At 30.1% G+C, this 10,728-nt stretch overlaps 1 protein-coding gene across 1 annotated transcript; it reads right to left on the bottom strand.

The window, feature by feature from the left end:
- Positions 1–380: 380 nt before the first annotated feature.
- Positions 381–7,607, bottom strand: LOC137828014 (pyruvate kinase 1, cytosolic-like). The gene is made up of 16 exons (XM_068634409.1): positions 7,370–7,607; positions 6,348–6,444; positions 5,861–5,958; positions 5,551–5,706; positions 4,928–5,005; positions 4,451–4,582; positions 3,978–4,055; positions 3,732–3,803; positions 3,525–3,614; positions 3,203–3,347; positions 2,937–3,025; positions 2,490–2,585; positions 2,253–2,320; positions 1,912–2,011; positions 1,164–1,223; positions 381–777 (listed from the first exon to the last, which is right to left on the bottom strand). The coding sequence occupies exons 1-16, from the start codon at positions 7,436–7,438 to the stop codon at positions 625–627; spliced, it is 1,581 nt and encodes a 526-aa protein (XP_068490510.1). The 5' UTR covers positions 7,439–7,607; the 3' UTR covers positions 381–624.
- Positions 7,608–10,728: the final 3,121 nt, after the last annotated feature.

Genomic DNA, 10,728 nt, shown 5'->3' with positions numbered 1-10,728 from the left:
GGAAAAGACGAAAAGTTCCTTCAATAAAATGGGTACATATAAAAATACATTCCGAACCCCTCTCCCTAAATATGTTTCTGGATTTTTTTTTTCCATAATAAATTTTTTGTATTACGGATAATCCAAAATGGGATTTTAACTTTTGTTTTCAGAATTTATAATCTCTTTCAAATCTATTTTTTCAGAATATATTATTTTCAATTCTGGATTTTCATTTTCATTTTAGAAATTTAAAACTGTGTTGGATGCAGGTATAAAAAGATTGGGTGTAGGAAGCAATTGTCAATCTGGATAATCAACATACAAGTCCATTCGAACAAACAAATAAAACACAAATTTAGGAAATAATTATTTAAGATTTTCGATGTTGATACCACTAATAACTCAAAACTCTGCTTGCCTATTAAAACAATCGATCAATAATGTATCCTTCCCACTCTATATCACTCAGCAATGAACTGGATTACACGACTCAGTTCAACAACAAAATGAGTGGAGCAACCTCTATAATATAATCTCATGTGTCTATTACTTTTACTTTAAGGAAACATAAATGCTAAAATGAAAGAGGTTCGAAGAAGTTTTATTGTGCATCTTTGAAATCCAATTATGCATGAGTTGTAATCAGTCTTCGAGCTCAATAATCTTCACAACTGAGGAGTCACCCACTTTCTGGCAAACAACAACTCGGTCATGTGGTTTTATGATGCCAAAAGCCTTGCCATGGTCTAAAGCAACCTTCAAAATTGATTCATTTGCTCCACTTTTAGATTCAGCCTGCACTCAAACAACAAAATCACTAACGTTAATCACTTTTAAAAGTAGTTTAAGGATTGGTGTTCCAATGATCTTCAATTAAAATGGAACATGAAATTAGAAAGAAATTGATTTGATTTTATAATGGTTTTCTTGGAAAGGCGTCTTAGAGCATCTTTAATGTAGAGTTCATCATTTCTGGTTGGCTTAGCATTGTTGTATTTCCCATTTTGAATTTGAATTTCTTGAGCGATGCTAGTAGGATTACGTTCATATGATTTGTCTACAAGGTGCTGCGTTATATCTTCTAGGATTTTTGAAACATACACAACAAGAAAAAAATTTGTGTGGTTTTGAATTGTTCTTTTGTTACATCATTATCTTCATGGACTTTGAACAATACTTACCGGGTGTCGTGGATCTGCTAGCATAGGGAAAAGACCTCTCACAATAAGTGATTGCCTAGCCTGCCATAGGTCACAAAAGGAAACAGTTAGCAAAAAGTAATTAGTCTCAATGCCATGTTTCATAATGCAAGTCAACCAAAGAGAATTTCAATTTAGTTGAAATAAGAAACCAATTTTTTGCTTCATTTTTCTTTCATTTCTATCTTTATTTCCTTTCCTTTTGTGATACAAATCATAAAAGGGAAATTCAAGCTGGAAAGAAACATACATATAGGCATAGAACAACAGCATATTTTTGTAACCATTTTTACTGTCAAACCAGGTATTGGCACAGATGTACAAAAAGCTAAGAAGCAAATTTCCCCACAAGAAAAATTCGACTTGACCTTGTTTGTTTAAAATATATCGACATATATAAAATCATTATCATGTGGAGACCAGGAAATTTATCCCAGAAAGTTAGCATAAAAGTATAATAAAACCAATACAATGGTAGAAGAAGCTAATACAATAGCAGATATTTTCTGAGTAGTTTGAGTTGGTCAAGTTCAAGACCAGCTAACTCAATATCGGTTTAGTATGTAGCTCCATAATCCATTACAGAGTTTTAGATAATAAAGCTGACTCAAAGCGTTGACCAGCATCAGGATTTTTTTTTAGCATTATGTGAATTTGATACATCTAGCTAGTTTCAGTAGCTAAAATCAGTTTCAAAGGCCATGTAAAGGCTGTTATGTTAATTATATACCTCAAAAGCACCAGTGAATGTCCATCGGAGTTGATTTGTCTTCAACTGGGGAATGACAACAGATATCACAGGCATGGTTGGTCTGTACTTAGCAATCAATCTACATAGATACACAATAAACAAATAATTAATTAAGACATCAAATTGCAACTACAGAATAGAACATGACTGAGTAGTCAGTGAGTGCTAAATGCTTAATCCAGCATGGAACATATAAAAAGGAAAATTCACCTTAGAACTAAATTACTGAGAAAGAATTTAATAAATGTGAATACTAGTCAACAATCTCAGAAATGAGATCTTTTAATAAAGGGAAATTATAAAAGGAGATCAAATGAAACCTTGCAGCTCTTCCAGATGAAGTGAAGCAAATAATGACAGATGCCCTAACCTTGATAGCTGCACGAACCTGCATGTTTCAGCAAAAAGAATTTACTTCCCAATATGTACTACTCTACTACTACTATTACTACTACTACAAGTACATAATCCTTTGAACAAGCTCAGAGAAGAATGTTGGCGGAAAAAGAATCATAAAACCATTCCAAAAAGTTTGATGGTGCAACCAAGAAGCATACCGCTGAGGAAGCAATTGATTCCAAGTGGCTCATTTGCTCTCCAACATATTTGACAGCCTTCTTAAAATACAAATCTTGATTATGAACTTTCTCTGCCTGCACACAACAGCTATTAATGGGGAAGTAATCATGACTCTTCAGGGAAAACAGTAACCATTATATAAGAAATGGAATTAAATTTATCATAATGAGAAAATCATAATATAATTTCAAAATGTAAAAGCTATTTATGTTGAAAAAACAATTATCAAAATATACACAGGGAAACTTTGAAAGAATAACAAGAAATCAATTCAAAAGCACAAGAGCATGAGATGGTGGACACTGGAAAGATTTTTATAATTACAAAATTTTGGAAGAGAACGTCACCATAAATATCTAACTACAGTGACAGATATAATTTCCTTATGTTACAGGAATTTGTTTAAACATAAAACGCAAACTTACCTCAGCACATATTTTTCCAACTGTTGAAATGGTCTCTACAGGGTATTGTCCCCGCAGGGTCTCAGCCCCAAGGAGAATTGCATCGCTTCCTGGTCAAAGGAAAGAGGAAAAAATTACACATGAAAGAGGCATGTTTATGGCTAATGTGATGAACACAATAACCTAAAGAAATATTAATGAAGACAGAAACATGCAAATGTACTAAATGCTGGAGTTTATACAATTCTCTATTGCAATCTTTATAAAAACTCAAACAAGAAATTTACCATCCAACACTGCATTGGCAACATCGGTTGCTTCAGCACGAGTAGGTCTTAGATTATCAGTCATAGAGTCCACAACACGTGTAACAACAACTGGCTTTCCAACCATGTTACACTTGTAAATAGCAGCTTTTTGGAACAAGAAAACCTGCCATGTCCAAAAATATATATGCAAGATTAGTAAAGTTTAATTGTGGAGAGAGCAAGGAATGCTGTAAAAATCACAAGTAGACACAAATCTTTCTTCATGCTGAAAAATATTACTACACAAAATGGAAACATCTCATATAACATTAGATTTTTCTGTCCAAAAGAAAACATGGACCTTCTCAGGTGGGAGTTCTATCCCTAAATTTCCACGAGCGAGGATGATGCCATCTGCTTCTCTCAATATCTCATCAAAATGTTTCAGCCCCTGAAATTTTACGAAAGAAATATGCAATTTAGAATCACAATTAAGCACTCTACAACATACCATTTTTCTGTCATTGAAGAGAGAGTTAACTATTCAAAAGATCGTCAAGTTTCTTACTTCTATATTTTCAATCTTAGCATAAATATGTGTCTGCTTAAGGTCACCCAATTTAGAGAGAAATTCACGCGCCTGCAAAATGAAAAATGTTGCATTATTTTCTCTCTCTCAAAATACTAAGGAAAATGAATCACTGAATCACAAATGCTACAAAAACAAAGCAAATTCAGAAGTTGAAAATGAAGTCAAGAAAAATGTTGGAGAAAATGGAAAGACGTGATAAAATTGATCAAGAATATTCCTTACATGGCGAATATCTTCAGCCTGCCGGGTATATAATGAAAGGATGTCTATATTGTTCCGAACACCCCATGTACTTATCACCTGAGTTAGTGCGTATGGAAAGGGAATATTTAGATTAACAAAGTTACAAGATAATAGGAAAAAAGGTATTTGCTTCATGACTGTAAAAGGGGAAATCAAAACCAGTTATACTCTTTGTTGTTAGTACAGATACAAGAATTTACCACATCTATTATGCAGTTACACATACATTTTATCTTTTGGATTGTCAAATAAATTTTCTATTTTCCAGATTGACAGGCTGAAAGAAACATAGCCATTGTACAACAGCATTAAGTAGTTTCCGCCATTGATCAACTAAAGCTAATATTTCAACAACAAAATACAATTCAGCCTTCCATACAAAAGATAAAAATTGAAGCATTCATTCTCAAAAATCTAAAGTATATTTGCTACTCAAGATTCTAACTATGTACCTCCTTATCCTTATCAGTAAGACTAGGAAGATCAATATGAATCTGAGAGATATGCACAGTAAACAATGGTCCCGAGAGTGTAGCAGTGTTTCTTACAAGACAGGCGACATCATCACCATCCACCTCACTGACCTGCATTTTGAAACCAGGACTACTTGAGAGACAGTAATAAAACACAACAATTCTGACTTTGTATAGAAATATTCTACTTTCTGCAGTCTCTCTAATATAATGCTACCTACAAAGCTAACTGCATAAAAACAGCATACATTTGGCAAGTCTGCTAATGGGTGATGAACAAACCTTATATTTAAGTGCACTATTATAGACTAATAGAACAGATAAAGATAGAAAAACGAAATATATGCCTGCTAGAAATGATAAATCATTTCAAAATATATGCCTGTTAGAAATGATAAATCATTTCAAAATATATGCCAAATTAAGAATGTTATAATCAATCCAAGATTGCATTACCTCCAGCCATACAGAAGCTGTTTCACTTCCAGTGAACAGATATTTTCCGATAAAAATAGTATCACCCTTCTTCACAGCCTGCCAAATTATAAACATATTAGTTAAGGATCATTGTGAGTCCTTACAGAGTGCAATGGGGCATAATCTTACAAATCAATACAAAGTGGTGTATCAAAGTAATGTAGAAGAAAGGCATCACGAGTTTGTCAAGAAACGCAGGAACTTGAGAGTTTGAACAATTTCAAAGTGCCATGATGAAAATTCTGAATTATCAAATATGGCATAAAAAATCACCATCTTCTGGAGCGATACTAAATGTAAACTGAAACCAAAAACATGAATGAAAAAATATCCCAGAAAAGGATGATACCAAACCAGTCATTCCACAAACTACAATTAAGAATCACAGAATCTTTTGAGTACATCCTTTATGATATACAAAGATGCAACAACAACTGACAGGAACAGTCTCAAAAGTGCAAGATGATTACATGCATGTAGTAATATCATAAGATTATAACCAAAAATTGGCAGAACCAACATGACTATTCAACAGAATAATATTGCAAAGTGCCAAGTGCAAACCCCAAAACTACAAAAGTACATGGAAAAGGTACACTGACCTTCGATATCCCACTAAAATTTAGTGGCAATAGATTTGAACTAGCTTCTTTGCTTTGATCTGGAGTTAAGACAACTAATGTGTCTTCTTCAAGGGTGATTGGCTGATCAGTAGTATTCACAATCTGTAATTCTGGACCCATAGTATCTAGCATAACCTGTAATTGAACCAAAATGCTCACGTACATTTTTTACATCAATTTTCCTTCGGAAGATATTTGCATATAGGGTGATAGATGGCATTATATGGATTTGTTATAAAGTCATAGGTATGCACAATAAATAAACATTTTAAACATATAACAAGTATACCGCACAGAGTTTCTTGGTACTTTTGATAGCAGCTCTCAAATTTTCCAGTGTCTCCTGATGGTATTCTGGATCACCCCATGAGAAGTCAAACCTTGCCACTACCACATGGGAAGAAAAGAAGAATGAGATAACAAAACAGATAACTCAAGAAGATTGTAGACACCAACAAAATATAATTCTTCAATTTTGTTCGTAATGTGTGTATTTTCCCCAAGGTGAAAATGAAAACTGCCACAAGCTAAAAAGGCAATAGTTTTTTGGTATTTCTTGGACTTTTGGGAAACTACCAGTTCCAACACAGTTAATTCTAATAAACTGAGCTGTTCTGTTTTCTGACAATATAGCAAGAAACAAAAAGTCAAATATGTCACATCTTATTATCCACTGCTGAAAGAAGACAAAAGATGAGATTCATATGGACAAAAGGTAATGCAATCAATTTTCAAACAAGGACCACAAGTAATCAAAGGGTGTAATGGGAGAATACCAGACATTCCTGAATCAAGACAACGGGATATTATATCAACTGATCGTGACTTTGGACCAAGTGTGCCAACAATTTTTGTCATCGCTGGAAAGAAAGTCTGCATGATGCATTAGAAACACTTCAGTCAAAATCAAAATGGACAACACTGAAATTCTTCATTGAGTAAGAACTAAAACTTCTGAGATCTCATAACTTTCTACTTAAAATCCATACCTTAAAAACAAACATATTTTTCTACTGTTTTCCTAAAATGAATTTGTGAAACCGTGATATAGTCTAATAGGACACTCACACCAACCCCTCCAAAACTAAACCCATGCTACTTTCGATAAAATTTTTTTTTTTTTTTTTTATCAGCAAAGAATGGAATTAATTTAAACCCGTGCTACTTTCGATAAATAAATAAGTTATCCATTTGGAAAGAGTTTTCAAGTTCCTTTCTCAAAGGTTGAAGAAAGGGGCACCATATCCTTGTCACAGAAACAAGTACAAGTAATAGTTCAACCACACCTTGCTTGGACTCTAAATCAGTTTGACTAGCAAGCTCAAACTCAATGTCAGAGTAAATGTGACTTTCAATTCATCAATGACAGTCATTTTGCATCTCGATCTACTAAGTTCCTTAGCAATAATCTAAAAGTTGGTTAGTTTCTCAGAATCAAAGTGCTTAAAAGAGGGTAACTTCAGCAAAACCATCACAACCCTTATCAAACAGCAACAGTCAGAGTATAAATGTCCCCCATTTCATCAATCACAGTCATTCAACTTGATCCACCAAATCCTCAGCATTTAGCAGTCAAAAACAACATCTCCAATTCCACACATATCAAAAGCATCATACCAGAGCCACATGCATATTCACTCCAAATAAAAACACCACAAATGGGTCATCAAAAGTTGATAGTTTTCTATCACAGTGCTTACAAGTTACAACAAGAACACAGTGATTAGCATAAAGAACAGAACACATGTCGCTTGAAAATATAAATTAAAATCAGAGAGGGAGAAAAGAAAATGCTAACTGGCTTAGATGGCTCAAGGATGGATGCCATCCGAATTGGTTCCTCGAGAAGCAAAGGACTTGATTGCATTTTCTATCAGCAAACACCACCTAACCACTGGTCACTGAATCAAATCGATGAAAGCAGAAAAAGCAAATGTGGAATAGAGAGAGAATGGAGAAGAAATATAGAAAGAGTATGTAGCATGTACGTGTTTTCTTCAAATCTCAAAGCGAATGATTAAAGCTTCAGCTGCAGCAATCATGCAACACGTCGTTAAATTGAAGTTACCAAAGTCTTCAGGTGGGGACAGGACGCCACAAGTAAAACAACAGAACAACTACTGTCAATTATCAAACAGACAAATGTTAAATGGTATTCTAAGTCATAAACTAAGAATTCTGAATTTACCATTGTCTTAACACAGTTGTTTTACACAACTTCTGGTGGATTTGAGTTTAATTGTTTACTATAATTAACTTGTTTCAATTCATGCAATTTAAGGTGGATAATGATTTTATTTAATTATAATAATTATAGTTTTAAGTTTAAAACCCCTATTACATTAAATATGGAGAGAAAAAGTTCTGTCATTGTAGTCTAATATAACTGTTTTCTATTAAAAATACATATGGTCTAGGAAAATTCTATATTAGAAAATTAAAATTTTAAAAAATATTACAAATGGAGTTGTATCATATAGCATAAAAACAAAGGGTTCAAACCAGAGTGGTATTGTACTTTGTCTTTCTAAGTAAGTAACTTATAAAAGATGGAGAAAAAGAAAGATTACAGTTTTTATAAAAAACACATTTCAACTTTTAATATTATTATTTTAATATTTTTTATATTATTTAATTATAAATTTATTTTTTATTATATATATTTATATCTAAACATATCACATAAAAAAAATAAAAAATTCTATACAACTCTCAAAATTGTTAAAATATCATTTCGTAAAGAGAAAATGTGGTTTTACTTATAACATGAAAAAAAGACTCCAGAGTAAAGTTAGATAAATATAATGAAAAAATAAAAATTAATATATTTAGAAAATAATTAAAGTATCTTTACATTAAAAATAGAATGTAATTAAATAAAAAAATAATTGAAATATTTTTTATTTATTTCAAATTAAAAGTCTGTCTTATTATTAATAGATACTTATTTATAAAATAATCTATGATTGCTTCATTCATATTAGAATTTTTAAATTTGTGAGATATTTTGGTATAAAAAATATTATAAATATAAATTTTAAAAAAATGAAAAAAGTTATTATAAAATTTTAATAAAAACTATATTTTGCAATAAAAAATTAAATTATATTACTTTATTCATTTATTATTTTTACTTTATTATGACATAATAATGCATACATATATTAATAAAATATTAAAAATCATTATAAATTATAAATTATAAATTGTAAATTGTAAATTATAAATTATAAATAAAAAAAAAAATTATAAATTATAAATAAAAAAAAAAAAAATTATAAATTATAAATTATAAATTATAAAAAAATTATAAATTATAAATTATAAATTATAAATTAAATTATAAATTATAAATTATAAATTATAAATTATAAATTATAAATTATAAATTATTATAAATTATAAATTATAAATTATAAATTATAAATTATAAATTATAAATTATAAAATTATAAATTATAAATTATAAATTATAAATTATAAATTATAAATTATAAATTATAAATTATAAATTATTACGTTCATGTTTATACACTTTGCAGTGGAGGAAATTTTTTATGATCAACCTGCCATACGTTAAATAGAGAGATTAATAAAAGTGATTACTGATAAAACATACTAATACTTCATATTAATGGTATAGTATAAAAAAATATTGAAAAAGATGTTAAATATATTTTCCTCTTTAGTCAAATAAAAGTTATGTTTAACTAATTTGAATATAAATAAATTCCAATCACCTCAATCCTATTTAATGTCACAATTTTTAAAATACTTTTATTTTTAAATCATTTCTTCATAAATATAACTTAAAGTATTTATAAAAAAATATTAAATATAATTCAGTGGTAGTATTAGTTTATATTATATATATAGTTATAAAGAAAGAAACAGTGTGCAGTTGCAGTGGTCTGGTACTGGTGGGCGCAGGGAACCAAGCTATTTGACTGATCCACTCATATCTCTAAACAACGGCGTTCTCCCAAAACTAGTACCCACTTTTATAGCTCACAGGAAAAACCTCCTCAGATCTTTCTTTCTTTTTTTTTCTTCTTATTACACTTACTTCATACAAATTTAATTAATATATATTAATTATTGAAAGAGATTAAAGTCATACCAAAATTTAAAATGGCAAATTCTTACAGTAACATGCCAATTTATTACAATTTGAACTTTCATTCTATATCACTTTTTATTTTTTTTAATTATCCTTTATTCCAGATTTAAAAATTCAAAATTCAAAAAATATAATTCGAAAATCAAAATTTCATTTCAGAAAAAAAATTCAAATCACAAAATCTAAAAATACATTTTTGAAAAATATTTATAGAAATCAGAAATGTGTTTTAAAAATTCAAATCCAAAAATGTATTATAGAAAAAATTCCTAAAGCATTTTTTATCTGTATCCCTTTCATTGAAGGTTACTTTTATCATTTTATAAGAACATTTTTATTATTTTCCTAATAGTGCGGTGAAAGAATTTGTGTAGCGTCGCTATATTTTCTCATATCTAATAATCATAATCTGTGATATGTATAACTCTTTCATATAATGTTTCAAAGTATATCCCTCTTCATAGGGATTTTAAATATTTACATAAATTTAAAACAAAATATCCAAAACAAAATAAACATTTTCATCTTCCAACTTCACTAAGGAGTTTTATCATCCGTAACATCATTTATTCCCGTATAAATACACGATCATCACAGATTAAAGAAAACAATCACAAAACAAAGCAAAGGGTAAACTAGTTATTTTTAAAAACTTCTAATATAAATATAACTTTAAATATCTACATAAATTCATCAATTATCATGCATTTCCACATAACCGTCAAGTGTATATCAAAATTCACAATTCATATTTCTCATGTTAGACTTCTGCTGACTCACAACACATAGACACTTGACTATACTTTCGGAAGACTCGTGTATTGAAATTAGAATCCTGAGACATGCACTTGTCATACTACTCGTTGTGAATCCACATAGTCATGCGCATAAACATATCAATATCTCATCATTTCATCATCTCATATGATAGGGTAAATTCATATGACCTAAAAGACCATATATATTTCAAACTGTAGACAAAGTCATATGAACCTCCATCGACTTTCACCAACTCAATAACTTCATCTATGTGATTC

The sequence above is a fragment of the Phaseolus vulgaris genome, chromosome 7 (genome assembly GCF_000499845.2).
Source record: "Phaseolus vulgaris cultivar G19833 chromosome 7, P. vulgaris v2.0, whole genome shotgun sequence".
NCBI lineage: Eukaryota > Viridiplantae > Streptophyta > Magnoliopsida > Fabales > Fabaceae > Phaseolus > Phaseolus vulgaris.
This window is presented reverse-complemented; position numbering and strand designations above follow the sequence as displayed.